The following is an 18,270-nucleotide window of genomic DNA, read 5'->3' as shown; positions in this document are numbered from 1 at the left end:
AAAAGTGCTATTATTCCGTACCAGATCGGTGTCTTGTTTCTGTTTAGGTGCAAGAAATAACCATCAGCGAGCAGAAAACATGGAAGAGGAGAATTCTGATCGTCATGTTAATTTCTTTGCGAGTTTGACTAGCTCACAGCAAGCTTAGAACCTGCCAGAAGGCAAAATTAAATGAAGCATAGCTTTATTATTTTTGGAGCCCAGAGGATAGGGGAACCGTGAGGCTTTCGAGCTAACCCCTATATTCTTGAATCAATTTTCTCTCGTGGAACAGGGTACTCTTAAATATGTGGGATGCGGTGGGTTTTCTGTTTTGCGTGTGATTACAAATTTTCTGCAACACTACCTTCTAGCGTCATCATACAACCTTTAGCTTGTTCTTTAAGAATTGTGCTGTACCAGTAACCACATGCGCTCTCGGATTATTTTTATTTCATTCAATAGAATAGAAGGGCAAGAACGAAAACTACGTAGACTTCAAGGAATCGACCCCAAAAATACACCAATGACAAAGTAACACACTACCCAAGCTGGGAACATACTAAGCTAATTCGGTATTCCAGTCATTTTCGGCTCTGAATGCAACCATTTTTCCTTTGCAAATTCTGTAAATCAGCAGAGCTCTTTTTTTCATATTGACACTGACTTCCTACCAGCATACACTTGTACACGCAAAATTTGGTCAGCTATTTCGATGATAAAAAAAAAGCAACGATGTTATGATCGTGCGCCCAATCATATCTCGGTTCATGTTATTTCGTGAGGTTTCGGGATTCCACGGGATAGGGACGATAACTGACGTCACACGTTCTCACAGCTCATGCGCTTGTCTTGCAAAATGGAAGAAGCAAATTGATGTGTTTAGGTTGAGGGTTTTTAAGGGAAATTTTGTCCAATGGAGAATTTGAGTGCTAGTTAATTGAGCACTCTTGTGGCTCAAGAAATGCGTAATTCGGAAGAGGTAAGAAAAATGGCAGAGTTGCCTTATATTCCTCGTTATCACTTGTTGTACAAACGGAATTGAATTCAACCAAGACGTGTCCTAAAATTTCTTGTTCTTGCGTGTCTCAGGGTTTTACGTTTGGCGATTTCACAGCTGAAGAATGGGAAAAATACTTCAGTAATTCATTAGCTCAAATTGGAAATATACCACCGGTTGAGGTAAAAATTAGCTTACTAGATCTTTTTATTATACCTACGTCCGGGAAATTGTTTTTATTTTTAGGTTTATGTTATACTTCACGTCGAGACAATATTTACTCACGCTTTAGTTTTCGATCGTTCCTCGCGTTGGTTTGTTTTTTGTTTCACTGAGATTTTACATACATACATACATACATACTTTATTTGTCACGTAGGTCGATAAATGGCAGCTAAAAAGCTGATGTGGACCTACAAAACTAAAGAGTGTCTACAAAATTTAAATAATAACAATAACAAGTTGCGAAATTATGGTAAGTAAGAAAGGATGTAAGACCTAGTAAGATAATATACAGTTGATTTACAGTAGTAATAAAAAGTAATAAAATAAATAAAAGTAGTAAAATAGCTTTAATATATGTAATTTACAACGTCTTTATTTAGTCCCTGTAAACCATTAAATGTTATTTTATCTAAAATGTCGGATTTTGCTTTGAGAGCAGATTTGAAAGAAACAATGTTCGGTTTGCTCTTCAAGTACACGGGTAAGTTGTTCCATAGAACAGACGCATGGTGAGAAAAAGATGATCGACGGAAGTCACTTTTAGGGCGTTGCACGAATAGCTTCAGATTGTCCCTTAGATTTCTCAACGGAGAGTGTTTAGTAAACAAAGAGCTTATAGCAGCCGGAGCTCTATTGTAAAATGCCTGATAGGATATAGTGGCAATCCTCTTTTTATAGAAATATGATAAGGACTTCCATTTTGTCGCTGCCAGAACTTCAGTATTGGGGGTAGATTCCTTTAGGTTAAAAATAAATCTCGCGGCTCCAATGTGAATGTCTTCCAGTGTCTGAAGTGACTTAGAAGATCCCCATAATGCAATAGAATACGCAATACTTGGAATGATACCTTTGAAATAAATTGACTCTAAGAGGCGATTGTCGAGTCCTTTTAGGTGTTTGAGTTTCTTCACTCTTGCCGAAAAACGTTTGCTCAAAGATTTTATATGTGGCGACCAAGAGAGTTTATTATCGATAAGAATCCCTAAACATGTAGCTTTGGAAACAAATGACAACTCATTTTGCCCTAAACAAATTTTCTGTAGGGGTCCGATGAATCTTGATTTTGATAACAACATTAGTTCACTTTTTGCGGGATGAATAGTCATGAAGTTATCCTTAGCCCATTTGTTTAAGTCAACGATCGCTTTCTGTATCTTAAATAAAACTTCATCAACAGTATTTCCAATGCAAAAAACAGTAGTATCATCTGCAAACATTTCAACGGAAGCGTTCGTTGTGGCTCCGGGCAGATCATTTGAGTAAATGCTGTAAAGTCTAGGACCAAGTAAAGACCCTTGGGGTACACCCGTATCTATTTCCAACAATTCTGAGTTTGAACCATTTACGGTGACAAATTGTTTACGATTATCAAGATAATTTAAGAGCCAATCGTAAAAAGAGCCACTAATACCTATAGAGTGTAATTTATCCATAAGAACTGTGTGGTTGACGCAATCGAACGCTTTCCGAAAATCAATAAAGACTACGCCAATAATATTGCTTTCATCCAAGGCTAAACGCCATCGTTCTGTAACGGAAAGTAAGAGCAGCTCGGGTGAGCTTCCTTTTCTGAAGCCCCATTGATTTAAGGAGATCAGATTGTTGCTATATAAGAAGTTATCAAGTTGTTGGCTTACAACATTCTCCAATAGCTTGCCCGGAATGCTGAGAAGGGAAATAGGCCTGTAGTTTTCACAGTCGAGAGTATTCCCCTTCTTGTGAAGACATTTTACCTGTGCCTGTTTCCACTGGCTGGGGAGTTTGCATTCCAAAATACTTCTTTGAGCCAGTGGCATAAAGCAATCCAAAATGCGTCTCCAATAAGGTACAGCTCTTTGCTGGATATGTCATCAGGTCCACTCGCCTTGCCAGGTTTCAAACACCTTAGAGAAGATTTTAAAAGATCTCTGTTAAGGGCTATGTTATAAAGAGAGGCACTGTTTTTTCTTGCGGACTGACAAGGAGAGTTTACTGAAGAATCTTGTGTTGATTTCGAGAGGGATTTTCCAACATTGACAAAAAAGGAATTTAAAGTGTTGGCCTTTGATGTATCGTCTGCGTGAATAACTCCGGAACTATCTTTAATCGGTCCGATATTTGTAGCTGTTTGTTTTCCCTCGAAAGATCTTACTGTCTTCCAAAAATCTCGAGCAGAGGTTGTCTCATTAAATTTTGTTAGCCAATAACTTGATTCCGCTAATCTAAGGAGTTTGGTGCATTTATTTCTTGCCTTCTTGTAATCTATCCAGGCTTGTGAGCCCTTCGGTGTTTTCTGTGCTTTAAGGAGTAATTTGTAGCGTTTGTTCAGCTCTTTACGTATGGAAGAGTTCATCCAGGGTAGGCCCCCTCTTCTTATCTTTACTCGTCGAGCACGAAGGTGAGATTTCATAATGTCCTTGTATAAATACTCCCAAGCCCAAGTAGCATCGTCCAGATTGTGAAAGACATTGCAGATACTCCATGGGGCTGCAGCAAAGTCCGTTCTTAATGAGTCTAGATCTACTTTTTTATAATCGTAGACTGTTTTGAGCGTTGGTTTCTGACGTTTTCTTTTGAGATTTACGATTGCATATATTAAGTGGTGATCTGAGATTCCTAAATCACAAACACCCTGGTGAGAAATTTTTGAGGTGTCAGAGCAAATCACCAAATCAATCAGCGTTGTGGAGGTGTCAGTGATCCTTGTTGCCTTGTTGATGACATTCTTTAGATTAAATCTATTCAAAAGTTGACGGAATTTCCAGGTTGAAGAATCTGTGTCCCTGGATTTAGGCAAAAGATTAAAATTGAAGTCCCCCAATAAAATTATATTCGTTCGTTTCATCCATATGCGATCCAAAGTAGAAGAAAATTTATTTAAAAACGTAGTGTCATCGGGTGGGCGATACATTGAAGCAACTAGAAGTTTCTGAGACGCCACCGTAACGTCAATCCACGCAGCTTCTAGGGAGTTGTTTACATTTATCAATCTAGGTTTGTCTCATTGTCGAATGGTAAAGACGACCAAAGGCAAATCGGACACCACCAGGAAAATGAAGGAAGTCTTTGATAGTTCTTATATTCGCTTGGCCTGATCGAGGCACATTTTATGTGACACCACATGTTGCAGTTATCGCAATTTACCGCTCGATGATTTCGGGCAACACGTTTGTTACACACTGAACATTCATCTGGACCAGGATTTATGTCGATGTCCCCACTTGTGTAGAGTCGCATTTGATGGAATGTTGAGTGCGAGTTCGCATAGTAACATATCCTGGTCGCATGAAAACCTCGCACATGCCACAACAGGCCAAGATGGCGGATCGTTTTCGTCTTCCGTTGATTGCAGAGGCTTGCGTATACTGATATGAGAAAACGCCTCGACCACGAGAAATTCTTCGTGATGGGGATTTTGCTATTTTCTTGAAGAGAAGGCTGTCTTTCGGCGAATTTGGTGAGCGATAAGAATAGTATTGACGCGTAAAAGCAGGAGAAAATCAGAGCACGTCCTCGCGCCATTTCGCTAACCGCTGACCTCCTATTTTCTATTTTGCAGTTTCTCTTCAACTTTAATTACTCAGATGACGAGGAACGAGGCGATAATTTTTTAGGTATGTATCTAATACTTTCATATTTATCCTCTCGCGAGCATCCACATTCGGTAAACAACACTATTTTAAAAATTTACATCGACATTTAATTTGTGAGGCGCTCCATGTTGGCAATGGTCTTAAGTACTACCCCCTTCATAGGTCCTTTGAAACAGCTGAAGTGGGGTATGGACACCATTCGGTATGTGTCCTCCACCAATTGCCTTGGGGTTACAATTGATGATAAACTCTCTTGGTCTCAGCATGTTGCATTGGCTAGATCTGCATTTAATGCCAAAGTTAAAATGTTGAGACGTATAAATTTCCTATGTACATCTATCTTGGAGACTTTTTACTATAGGATAGTTATACCAAGTGTTCTATATGGAATTGCAATTTGGGGGTCTGGATCCAAGCTTAAAGATCTAGAAATGATTCACATCAGGGCTGCCAGGCTAATTCATAAGATACCAAATAGTTTTGGGGATAATGATGTACTTTCTAAGGTTGGCTGGATGCCTTTAGAGTATTTTTATAAGCTACGTATCTTAACTATTACATATAATGCTTATTATAATTTAGGGTTGCGGGAAATTAATTGTTTGGTGACCAAGAACTCTAACAGTTATAACCTAAGGAAATCCCTGAATGTTGTACTTAATAGGCCCAAAACCGAATTGGGTCGTAGGTCCTTTGCTCATAGATCTGCAGTAGCATGGAATGCACTTCCCGATAATGTTAAAGATTCTCCAAATTTATCTATTTTTAAATATAACTTAAAACAATCCAAGCAAACTGTTATGAATATTAATTTTGAAAAGGGAGGTAATGTTATACAAAACATGAAACCAAATTTTCACTATTACTAAAACTTTATGGTTTACTTGATTTATTCAACTTATAAATTTTATCATATCTGTATTTTATATAATTATAGACTAATTAGTTTAGGCAGGTCCACATCAGCTGTAAAGTTGCGCAAATTTTAACCTGCGTTATCAAATAAAGTTATGTATGTATGTATGTATGTATGTATGTTGTTCGCAAGAAATAATGAAAGTAGCGAATGGTTATGGTGAGGGTTGTTATTTTCAAATATGAGTAATATTCCGGTTCGTCTTTGTTATGACGGAACTTGAGTTCAAATTTTAAATTTGTGTGATATAGAGCTAGTGTAATGTTCGGATCGAAGAGGAGTTAAGAGGGAGAGGCCGGGGAAAAATGTCGAAATACTATCAATGATCATGGTAGTAAACAATATTAAACACCCAGTCATGTGCAGACAGTGACAATACCCGTTTCCTTATTTTGTTGATGGTCAGCGTAATTTAAATATATATTGTTTTGATTTTTTATTACTACTGGAAACTGATGAATGAGACAAAGTGGATTACAACTTTTAAAATTATGCCCTGCAGCAAGTACAAATCCTAAATGTTACAACCTCTGATATTTTAATTGCTATTAGGAAGTTTTCATCACAAGTAGTTATAGTGTTGTAGTATTGTCACCAGACCCTAACAGTGTATAACTTCAAAAATGCTGTTGTTTAATTTAAGTGAAGGAAGTTGTGCTCTAACAAGGGAATCTTATACAAACCTGTCCTTCCAATAAGCAACAGTTGGGGATAGGATATATTTGCGCCAGGTTTTCATGGCCTGAAGTAAGGTGCCAGTGTTTCATAAGAATCTTTTTAAGATTCTTGTCAGTAGGGTTAAAAGTTGTAATGAACAACAAAATCTTTTTTAGATGTTTTTGGTTTGCTTTTTAAAGCCTTGTTGCATGATAAGAATTGTACTTCTGCTAGGGTCTTTTCAACAAGGTCCTGAGCCTTGCCTTGTTCTATAAGAACATTCTATGAAGTTTTCTTCTTTTAGTCATAAGATTCTTTTACTGAGTTTGTTCTCAATAAGTGTAGTGCCTGTCCTTTACCATAACTCTTCTTACCATTGAAAGGGAGGGATCAAGTATATTGGCATGTTTCTTTCAGCTTGTAATGTGTTTGAACATCAAGAATTTTTCTTTTGGTAAATCCAGGTCCTTTAAAAACTTCAGTATCGAGGAAAACCATTTTTTCTGATGACAATTCATACATGAATTTAATAGTGGCGTGGAATGAGTTAGTGATATCAATGAAATTGATGATTTCAATTTCAGGAATGGTCCACCTTAAAAAGTGTTATGAATGTATCTTTTTAACCCTCTACAGCCTAACATCAGTATGCATATTCTCCCTGCTATTCTCTATACATTTCCAAAGATGCTGATACGGAGAATTTGTTAAATGATCAAGAGCCTAATTAGTTGATGGTCAATTACTTTATTCTCCTGACCTTACTGTGTGATTCAGGGCTGACATTGTAGGGAGAAATTAGATGCTAGTCACTCCGAGGGGTCAAAGGGTTAAAGAAATAGTTTAGGTGGGCTTGTATGTACGTAGCTAGTACCTGTTTCTCAGTATGAGCCATGAACATGACCTCTATCTATTACCATTTTTTTTGTTCCTATAGCTATTCCAAGTGTTTCTAGATAGTGTTTGTCTTTGTCATTGAAAAAGTTTTTTTTAGGAAGCAGTCTCTTAAGGTCTCCCAAAATTTTGTTGTGATGAGAGATTTTAACTATAATGCTCTTCATAATATTGGCAGACGATATTAATTCCCTCCTCTTGGGGAATGTTAGTGTGGAGAGAACAAATGTCAAAAGTACCCAAATTGCTTCTTCTGGAAGTAGGATGTTTTTGTTGAAGTTTATAAAGTGAGTGGTGTCTTTGATATAAGACTGTTGTTTCCTTCAATCGGCTGTAAGGATGAGTCAACAAAAATGGAAATGTGCTCTGTTGGGCCAGTGCTCCAAGATAAGATTGATTGTCAGCAGGAATGGTTTCATGTACTTTGGTCAGTGTGTGATTCTGGTATTCTAGGTGGGTTTTGGCCTAAATTGAGCCACTTACAGGCCATGTCATCAATATGCCTTCTAGTAAACAAAGTGTTGACAAATTGTTTTGACTTTTGTGACTGTTTCAGATACTATTGCTTATATTAGGGGGTTATAGAATTTCTCATTAAGGACTTGTTTGTAACCTTCCTGAATTTTATGTTTAGTATCTTTTCTAACAATAGTGATTCCTTTGTCAGTGTTTTTAAGATTTATCTTGTTGTTGGTGCTAAAAGTTTTTTAAGTGCTTGTGTTTGTTTTGCTGTTAGATTGTCTTTTATGTTGGAAAAGGTTATAAATGAATGCAATCTCTAGCTTTGTACATTCCAATTAATTTTCTAAAGCAACCAACAATTGAGGTGGCGGTTGTCATTTAGATTTTACTCAGCATGGATGAGGATTGCTTTTTGAGTTAACAAAGATATATTGTAAGCGCACAGAGTGAGTAACTGCACACCATTGGTTTCAGGGGATGTTTATCCAAGCTTCAGTTTCTATTATAGTTAAGATTGTATGTATCCATTTGATACCTTCGAAAGCAAAAGTGATTTGAAATTTTGCATCCTTATTTTTCCATACAAACTATAAATTTATTGGAGCAGATCTCTTAATTTTCCCAAAAGCAACCATACAAGAAGCATCAATGCACAACACAGCATTAATTCTCCTATGAGGAGGGGAACATTGGAGTTTGTGATTTTGAGATTTTGGACAATTTTTCTCCTGGTATTTCAGTCACTTCATTAATCGGGAATTGCATTATTGCAGTATTCTCCTAACGTGCAGGATACAGGTTACACTCTCTTGTCCTCCACTGTTTCTCAAGCCTTTTCCAGACTCTGATTCTTTTGTAAACAGACTTAAATAAAACTACCTGACTAAATATTCATTAACATATTCTTAATTGTATTGCAATGTTCAGAACCCCTGAATATCCTCCTCTATAAGTGACCAAGACAGAATTTTTCCGTACAATACAATATCAAGCAGACAAGTGATGAGATAAAAAGAAAAAGATAAGTTAAGAGTATTCTTACCCAATCCAATACCAAATTCTCCAAACTAATATCATGAGAATTGTAAGGCAGACGGTAAGGAGAATTACAAATCAGATTTAGAAGTGGTAGAGGTAATATTGCTCTAATATCCACATTTAAGGTAACATGTTTGGTTCTTTGCCTTGTAGCTGGTGACTCCTCAACACATGTCTCAAATGACAGTTCTGCGGCAGCTAAAAATGTCACGGCAGGTCTTGAAGACTCGGGTGTTGAAGTGGGACAAGAAAGTGAACAGGAAACATTTACAGGAAAATTGGCGAAAACAACAGCTGGTGCAGGTGATTGTTTACCAGAAGCAAAACAGAAACAGGTCAAACAATCATCAGAGAAAACCATACAAAGTAGCTCTGAACATATTGTTTTTGGTGGAAACAGTATCAAAGAGCATGAACAAGATGTGAGGCAAAGCAAACCTGAAAGGTAGAGGAGTAGCTTAAAAATCCTTTTTGACATGAAAATTTTTCATTTCTGGTTTATGGTTCTTTTTATGTAATTAATATCAGAAAAATTTTTACTGAATTCTTAAAATTATTAGAAAAGTTCATGCAACACCAACAGCTCAAAAAGCTTTAATTCAATAACAAAATAAAAAGTCTTCCTAAGTCCCTTGGCTGCTTCATAGAAGTTTCACTGGAAAGAGGGTGGTCAATTTTTGTGGCATCTTTCTTCAAGGGATGTTTCTTTAGGGCAAAGTAATTTTTAAGTAATGAATTCTATACTTGACAAGTAACAAAGGTATATTAATAGGGAGTAAGTTTTTAAGAAACTGTGGTGCTGCATCAGAGGAATGGTATAACACTTGGTGATTTGGCATCATCAACTGAGTTGATAATGTAACTTGAATTGGTGAATGGCTATTCAAAGGGCTTTCACAAAGGGTTAACACTCAGAATGTCAGCTTTGAACTTCTTAACAGTAGCCAATTTACATTATCAACGTAGTTGATCTTACAAAAATTACTGCATTCAAAAGGTGTTTGATTCTTGATCCTGGCCACCCTAGCATCAGAGGTGAGTTGAGGGTTTTACTGTTTATCCTTATTACATCGAGGACTCGTCTTTGTGGTTTTCATCTTTTTACAAGATCCAGCAATGTGAATTCTGAGTTTTTCTCTGCAAACAGAACACATGAAAACTACCTTGTTTATGTTCACTGCTACATATAATATGTTATTTTATTCAATCATTTTGATTATGTTCCATTCTTATACAACATGTGAGTGGGGATTAGTTGTTACATAATTTTTGAGTATAGGTTAACTTTATAGATTACACTTCAAGTTGAGAAAATTCACAAATACATGTATTGTTAAATGAAGAATTGTTGTTTTATTTTGCAGTCCCTCAAGAACTTCAGCAGCTGATGTTGACCACTTCCCTCCCTTGTCATTAACAGTGAACACCCAGAGAGCAGTGGAGAAGACAGAGACTGAAAGATCACGTAAACGGCGCAAGCGAAGGAGGCAGAGAAAGAGGTCTGGATCTGTGTCCAGCTCTTCTAGTGAATGTAGTGAAAAGGAAAGGGCTTCAGTTAATTCCAATGGCTCTGGGCTAAAAGGAAAAGCTGTGGCATCTTTACCTACTACAGATAAAGTTGTTCTCAGTGATGATGTTAAAGAAGCTTCAAAAGTACAGGTAAATGTTTTGAGCGCAAGGTTAAAGGAGCAAAAATCCGATGCTCTCTCTAACACAGACAAAAGAACAGCTGTACAGAGAAAAAGCACAAGTTCTTGCGATGGAGACACTGTGGAAGAAAGAAAGAGTTCTTTATCAACAGAAGGCACATCAAACAGCCCTGTTTACAGTGACACAGACATTAAAGTTACAGTTTCCATCAACACTGCACAAGATCCCTTAAGCTCTAATCAAACCTATAAAAACCTGGAGAAAAAAACATGAAGGTTCCATCCCAGTGGATCAGAGTGTAAAAACAAGTGGTGCACCAGAAGAAATCACTGGCAGGAAAGATCAGCCTCCAAAGCCTTCATCATGGGCAGACTTGTTCAAAAACTCTGCAAAACCATTACCTGGTATTGTTGTTAAAACAGTAAGTCCTGTTGTGAGAAATGAAATGCAAACAACTTCAAATCCTAAAAAGACAGATGATACATTACAGATACCAGTTACTATGGAAGAGGACAAGTTTGCCAAGAAATTTGCAGGTAGATACCTCTAAAGATTCTCTCTCTGTCTCTCTAACTGTCCATCTGTGTGTCTGTCTATCTGTGTGTTTGTTTTTTGTCTATCTGTCTGTCTATCTGTGTGTCTGTCTTTCTGTCTGTCTGCTTTGTAGTCAGTCATTGTCCAAGTAAACAGTCTTGAACATGATGTGGTTGCACTAGCAGTCCAGATATTTCCACAAGGGGACATCAAATATGGACTGTAAGTGTTGCACTCTTATTTTGTGTGTGCATGTGTGTGTGTAAATATTGCTGTTTGGAACAAAACATCAATTTTCTTATTGGTTTTTTTTTTCTCAATTATTAAACTTTGAACAGTATTCCAAGTCAAGCTGGAGTGAAATTAAGTAACATTTTCTGGTTTTTAAAAAAGAGAAGGGAAGTGAAGAAAATAATCTTGAGGAGTGGAATATAACTAAGTTTAAATTACAAATCAGAACTGAAGAAGAAAAATATTTTCCAAAACTGCAATGGCTAAGGTTGTTATGCACATTATTATTTTATGGGTGTATTGTTACTATAAGAACTGAAAATTCACTATGATAGAAAAGTACCACTTGTAGACTGAATTCATACATTTCTTTGTGCTTCATTTTTTTTTATTTGCAGAAAGTATTCAAAGACAAGAGTTACAGTACATCCAAAAACCTTACATTCCAAGAGGACTGATCAACAGAGGGAACTGGTGTTACATTAATGCTGTATCCTTTAAGTTACATCAAGAAATGTTGGATCAATATCAGTATCTGGGCAACTGCCCACCTACCCCTCCCCTAACTCAACAACAGTCAATTGATAGCAACTTAGGGTTAATGTTGGGTTAAGGGAAGGGTAGGTGGGCAGTTTCCCAGATACTGATATTGATCTGAAATGTTCATGTGAACCCTTCACACCTTGTGTAGTGTCCATATTCTTCATACTCTTGTCCGTACACTTTCTTGGGTGCTGACAAGGAGAATTTGCTTTTTGGTCCATAAAAATTCCAAAAAAGAACTTGGCCAACGTCCAGCCATCTTGACCTCATGTTTGGTCAATAATGCATGTTATATATCAGGCAGACAAGTGATGAGAGTAAAAAAAACATCAATTAGGGGAATATCAGTTGATCCAATACCAAATTCACCAAAGTAACATCATCAGAATTGTATGGCAGGCAGTGAAGAGAATTACTAACAAGTGTCAATGAATGATTGAGCATTATTACTGTAAGGAGAAATGAAATGCTGATCACCCTTTGGGCTTAAAGGGTTAAGAGATCACCTTTTATTGATTAGGTGAAAGACAGAGTTCATATCTTTCTTGATTGCTTTTGCAATGTCTTTTTAACTCAAGAGTGAATTTCATATGTATTGGGAACAGTAACTGTTTTTTGTCCTTAACTGTGAACAGACTCTTCAAGCTCTGGTGGGGTGCCCACCATTTTTCAACCTACTGAGACAATTGCCTTTACTAAAGGAAAGAGGTCCAACATCAACACCTATTTTGGACAGTCTGTAAGTGAAAAAGTTTTGTCTTGCATGGGAGCACTCTGGTCAAAAGTTGTTAAATTGGCCACCTGTCTCGGTCTAGTTTTTCACCTTTGAAACAATTTTTTTCAATTTTGTAAGACTGGTATTGTGAGGTCTATGTATGAGGCAAAGCATTTCTAACAAAGTTCAAGCATGGCGGCCTTGTATACAATATGTTCATGCAAAAAGAAAATGTACTTGCTATCAGTAAAACAAAGCAAAAAATAAAACCTTACTCCCTTCTTCAAGTTTGTTTTTTAAGATAACGATTTTTTCCCTTTTACAGAATAGTCTTTATGAATGAGTTTAAGGAGACAAAGATAAAACCAGGTATGTGTTTACAACAGTTGTGAAAATTAGAGAGAGATGTTGTTTTTTGTCTTGTCATGAGTGTGGGACAAAGAAAAAAATTCTGAGTCCCCATGAGGAATCAAACCTCAGACCTTCAGAATCCACACTTCACTGCTCTGAGAATTGTTTTTAGAGTAGTGCTATACCTGAATGGTCTGGGTAAACAAGCCCACTTTTCATATTACTTCAGTCACCTCAGATTTTTTATCTTTCAACTTACTGTCATTTTGTATATTATTACTTGAAGTTAGGATAACAATGTTTAGAGTTATTCTCCTCCACCTTATTTGCATGTTCTTGAATCAATCATAACCATCCTTTAGAATCATACTCTACACAAAGAAAAATTTATTTTTTGAAATATCCTCTTCATTCTAAGTTGGCTATTTATGATTTTTTTTATAGGTGGCAGTTCTCCTTCTTCAAAACCTGAGTTTAACACTGGAGAACAATTTGAACCTGTATATGTATACAAGATGTTAGCGATCATTCAGAGCTCACTCTCAGTTAAGGTGAGTTTTTTTCCTCCAGAAACACAGTGATACTTGCTGATTATTCTTATTTTCTGCTTCCTCTCTTACGGTCACATAAAAGTGAGGGGACAGCAAAATTGGATAAGAAATGTGTTAATGGAAGTATCAAAAGGTGGTTGAGACCTTATTGGGCAGGACACACCCTGTCACCTCTCAAATTCTCAATTGTCCAAGGTTCTTCTTGCTGTAAAATCTTGCCTGCTCCACATCAAGGGATAAACATGATCAAGAAGTCTAGTTGACTTGTTTTGTGGGGATTGAGAGCACAAATGTGTCATGAATCATAGTCTCACTCTCCTCAACGCTGGCCACAAATAAAGACAAATAAACAAACAAATAGTCATCACCACCACCCGCGAAAGATTAGCCAAAATCTCCGAGCTACTCAGACCTGTTGGAAAAAGGGTTCCCAAACTTGTTTTCTTCACAAAACTTACTCAGAAGAAACTGATCACAAGCTATCTACGGTTTTTAAATGAAATATTGGGGTAACTTGTTGAACTCTCTTATAGGGCCGACAGGAGGATGCTCAAGAGTTTCTTAGCTGCATTTTAAACGGATTACATGAAGAGATGCTGCAGCTTGCAAAGATAATATCAAAACCGCTGAAAGGTTAAGATTCTCCTTAACTCTCTTAGTACTGATCCTTACACCCTAACGAATAGCCTTTGTATTAGGAGCAGGTCTTCATGGTTAGCACTGCAGCGCCAAAGAGAGTTTGAGGGAGGCGAAAGTTGTGGGAGAGGTTTGGGTCAAACCCGTTTACAGACCTCTGTCTCTTTCAAACTCTCTCGCTGACAAGGAAACGCTCGTGTTGCAGTGCGGATAAGAATGACCTGCTCGATGGTGATGGCCTTTGGTGAGCGAACGACAAAAAGTAGAACTCCGTGATAATGGATCATTTCAAAATGAGGTGTATAACCTTTGTTCATTTATTTTCTTAGCCCCAGAGAGAGATGTTGACTTGCCATTGAAGGCTGAAGACTCGGCAGATGATGATGAACCTAAAGCTGAGGAGCAGGAAGATGAAGGGGACTGGGAACAAGTCGGACCCAAAAACAAATCCATGGTGACTAGAATGGTAAGTGCCCCCCATCCCCCTTTCCCCCCCCCTCAAAAAAAAGAAAAGAAAGGAGGCTCTTTTTACTCTTTATTGTTCCTAATATTTTCCAAAACATTAATTTTTAGTGCTCCTGGAACTCATCAATCCTTCCAAAAGAAATTGAAAGATCAAAATTAGCAAAAACAAATCAGTCAACTCCTTTAAATATGTCATATGTCTTTCCTTTAGTAAAATATGTCAATTTTATGTTGTGGTTTACCCAGTTGGGCGTTGTTGTTGTTGTTTTTTTATGTAATATCTTTAACCATACTATGCAAATTTCAGGCATCGTACCCGCAGTCACTGATATCGGAGATGTTTGGCGGTTTTCTGCGCTCGTCAGTTCACTAAGCTGGATTGAAGGACTCTGCTAATGTAGAACCTTTCTTCGAACTTCAGTTGGACGTGCAGGTTTGCAACTTACGGCTCATGTCAGAGGGTCTCAATGGGGTGCTGGATCTAACGGCTCACGGTTCAAATTTTGACCACTCTACAGCTAACGGTTAATTTCCTTCAGTTGCGATTGAAAGAAGAACTTTTTACGGTTAATTTTTTTTTACAATAAACTATTGAAATGTGTCGATTTTTTGCCGTTTTATGGCAAACGGTTAACACCTCATCAAGACCCTTTTGCAAGAAAGTGCGGGAAAAGAGCAGTCCTCGTCAGATTTTGAAGCATTTTAATGTGGTTCCTACACGAAAAATACTCTCCAATGTACCTTACCAATTTTTATACACCTATTTTCAATTGAATTTCCAGAGCCAACCCATTTTTTTTCTTACTTCACAACGCTCCCTGATTGGTCAAGAAATTTCCCACCACTTCCTCAACCAATAAAACGCAGAGTGGAAAGGAATTGTCACTTGATCACATGCGCTTTCCCGCGTTTGAACATTGTCTGGTTACTTTGAGTTCTCATTGGCTTAGTGAAAAATTTTCTTTTTTTCCATTTAATTGACTGCTCTGTTGAGTTTGGTTTTTGGTGTCAATTTGTGTTTGTAGTGAGACTTCCTGATTTGTGATGATCCATATTTTTGATAGACTGTTACATCCGTTGAAGATGCCTTGAAGAGCCTGGCTTTGAAAGAAGAAGTACAAGGTTACACTTGTACTAAAACTAAAGTACAGGTAAGGGAGAGAAATAATTGAAAAGATCGTACCAGTCTCTCAATCGTTTTGAGGTGATTTAAAGTTTTTAAGAATGATAGACCTGTGTGGTTGTGAGGGTGAAGTGTGAGAGTGAGTGGAATGCCATCGGTATTTTCCCTCTGTGCCATTTGTAGTACCGGACTGTCGATCAATTTGCCGGGCGCGGTGGTGGCCCGCTTCAAACGCGACAAAAACATAGACAGCTTTTCGGGCTTGCAGATAAAACGTCAGATTTGAAACTCTTAACGGTGGCCAATTTACGTTATCAACGCAGTTGATGATACAAAATTACCTTGTTATACTCTCCTACCGACTCAGCACGTCAGTTTCTGTGGGAACTTACCCCATTTATAATTAGCAACCCTTTTCATCGACAGCGTTCTTCCCCCGAAGCCATGCGCGTTGATTATCAAGATGGCAGATTCTTGTGTAGTTCGATCTCGTAGACATCAATATCTATGGAAAAGTTTGGTCGATATTGAAGGACTTGAAGACGAAGCTAAACCGAACAGGTGAGTATACGAGGTCTTAACTCGCATAGAAACCGAAAATTAAGTAAAATGACGGTCTGTCGGCTAGATTTTACGCTAATTATAACTAGGGCCTTCGACAAGTTCTATTGAAAAAGACTCTGACCACTGCATCTCTTGAGTTTAGAAGGAACTGCTATCATTATCAGTGGACAATATTTTTGCGAAGGAATTTGTCCTTTTTCTGGAACGGCAAAAGAGACTTGTGTCGCTTTTTGACTTGATAACAGCGTGATTACATTTAAACAGATAACATTTAAATAACAAAAACAATCTCTCTACCTTTTGCAAAGAACTTAAGTGAGTAATTTGATAACGAATGAACGATCTCATATCTGTACAAAACTGTACAGTGTGTCGTTGTAAATCAATTATGGTTCCGTAATCATGAATTAGGTGACGAGTAGAAGTTGACATGAAGTGTTATCAATCTTGCGTCCGCAGTTCTACTTTGAAAATACTCTTTGCTTTATATCTTGAAATAAAAAAATATACTAAATATGAAATTTCAGGAAATTGAAAAATATGACTTTTTTTCCTTCCATGATACCTTTGCAAACACAAGATAGAATTAACTACATGCAGAAAGTAAACTATTCTCCTGTGCTGGTTTTACTGTATAGATAAATTTGCAATAGAAACAGGATTTTTATAGTATCCCCACTAACTGCAAGGAGGGGGGCACTTATTGTACATTTTGGCTTAGGGTGTGTGTGCTTGGGGGGAGAATGCTTATTCAAGGAAATACAGTCCTTTCATATGATTTTATGCTGCAAACTACATTGCAGATGTTTAACAGAGTTATACCATTTCACAAGTCAACTTTGAGCTCAAGTCAAGCTCCAGTCACGAGTCAAGTTCAAATGAACTTAAATTTTTCTCCTCTTTGAAAAATAACATTGTAAGGCAATATGCTATTATTTTAGCCACCAAAAAGTTAAAGCAAGAAATGGAAACCTGATCATTTAATGAAGTTTTTTACTTTTCACTTCAATTGACAGAGCTTGTTTCATCTGGTTTGATTTCACTGCATACAAAGATTCTTGCATTCTAGATTGTTGCTGAGGGCTCTTAGACCTTTCTCCACCTTACAGAATATTGTCACAAAGTTTACAAAATGTTTTAAAGGCTGTTATTGTCCATCTTATAGAATTGTTGCAGAGTTTTCAAAATGTTTCAAAGGCTGTTATTGTCCATTAAGACATATTAAAAACCTGGTGGAAACCATAACTAAAGCTCTGACAAGGAAGATATTTAACTTGCTAACTTTCAACTTCTTTTTCATGCATACTACTCAGTCCATATTATACATTTTGTATTCCACACATTATTATGTGATCATTTTGAAACATGGCTCACTTTACAAGTTTTGAGCAAGTGAAACCCATATACCACAAGAAAATCAAATAAAGTTAAACTTGATCATTCTGGTGAATCAAACGTTTTATAGAGGAATACATATGTTCTCCACAATTTTGGCTAATGAGAGAATGGGATCCCTGTGGATGCAACACGGCAGTCAAGTACTACAAAATTGGTTGGTTTTTTTGAGGACTTCTGCCTCAGTTTTGCAAAATAAAGGGAAAAAAGTTGGAATCTCTGGGGGAAACGGTAGATACTCTGGAATGTTAACTTTTATAAACTGAGCTGCGAATCAATGCTGAATTAACCCTCGCAAATGGCCATGAAAAACGTTTTAAGCTTACAATAAAACTAAGTGTTCTTGAATCCCTGGTACATCATTTTGACACATATCAAATAAAAACAAACAAAGAAGAAAAATAATTTGAATTGACTCGAACTTGACTTGTGACACAAACTTGACTTGTGACTCAAACTTTACTTGTGATATGGTATAATTCCTTTAAACAACTGACATGGCTGCCACTATTTGATTCAAAATTCACCTTTTCAGCATTAGATTAATCCAAGCCAGAATGCTTCCTGTTACATTCTTCGCATCCTCTCAATGGGTAGCAAAATAATAATGTGCTTGATATATAATCTTGAAAACATATGATCAAACAAAGAAGTCAATTTTGAGCAAAGATTAACACTTTAGGACAGTGGGAAATTATTTATGACAACTTAGTGAAGCCAAAGTTCAGACATGGGTAGTGAGTGGTTGACTCTGTCTGAACTATTGCAG

At 37.1% G+C, this 18,270-nt stretch overlaps 3 protein-coding genes across 3 annotated transcripts in view; all 3 read left to right on the top strand.

Moving 5' to 3' along the window:
• The first annotated feature begins 828 nt into the window (after positions 1–828).
• Positions 829–10,666, top strand: LOC136279402 (transcriptional regulator ATRX homolog). The gene is made up of 5 exons (XM_066163079.1): positions 829–961; positions 1,072–1,161; positions 4,743–4,797; positions 8,897–9,188; positions 10,108–10,666. Exons 1-5 carry the CDS (start codon positions 944–946, stop codon positions 10,664–10,666), a joined length of 1,014 nt encoding a protein of 337 aa, XP_066019176.1. The 5' UTR covers positions 829–943.
• LOC136279408 (uncharacterized) lies at positions 4,911–5,799 on the top strand. Its single transcript, XM_066163084.1, has one exon. It carries the CDS (start codon positions 4,911–4,913, stop codon positions 5,643–5,645), a length of 735 nt encoding a protein of 244 aa, XP_066019181.1. The 3' UTR covers positions 5,646–5,799.
• Positions 10,667–10,793: 127 nt separating the features above from the next.
• LOC136279407 (ubiquitin carboxyl-terminal hydrolase 10-like) overlaps positions 10,794–18,270 on the top strand; it is a 12,499-nt gene continuing 5,022 nt past the window's right edge. The window contains exons 1-10 of the mRNA XM_066163083.1: positions 10,794–10,929; positions 11,557–11,648; positions 12,337–12,440; positions 12,742–12,785; positions 13,212–13,318; positions 13,852–13,951; positions 14,284–14,420; positions 14,727–14,852; positions 15,484–15,570; positions 15,969–16,103. Coding sequence (XP_066019180.1) covers positions 10,839–10,929; positions 11,557–11,648; positions 12,337–12,440; positions 12,742–12,785; positions 13,212–13,318; positions 13,852–13,951; positions 14,284–14,420; positions 14,727–14,792 — 741 coding nt within the window. The 5' untranslated portion in view covers positions 10,794–10,838 and the 3' untranslated portion in view covers positions 14,793–14,852; positions 15,484–15,570; positions 15,969–16,103. The remainder of the gene's footprint in view (positions 10,930–11,556; positions 11,649–12,336; positions 12,441–12,741; positions 12,786–13,211; positions 13,319–13,851; positions 13,952–14,283; positions 14,421–14,726; positions 14,853–15,483; positions 15,571–15,968; positions 16,104–18,270) is intronic.

This window comes from Pocillopora verrucosa, chromosome 3, assembly GCF_036669915.1.
Source record: "Pocillopora verrucosa isolate sample1 chromosome 3, ASM3666991v2, whole genome shotgun sequence".
Taxonomy (NCBI): Eukaryota; Metazoa; Cnidaria; class Anthozoa; order Scleractinia; family Pocilloporidae; genus Pocillopora; species Pocillopora verrucosa.
This window is presented reverse-complemented; position numbering and strand designations above follow the sequence as displayed.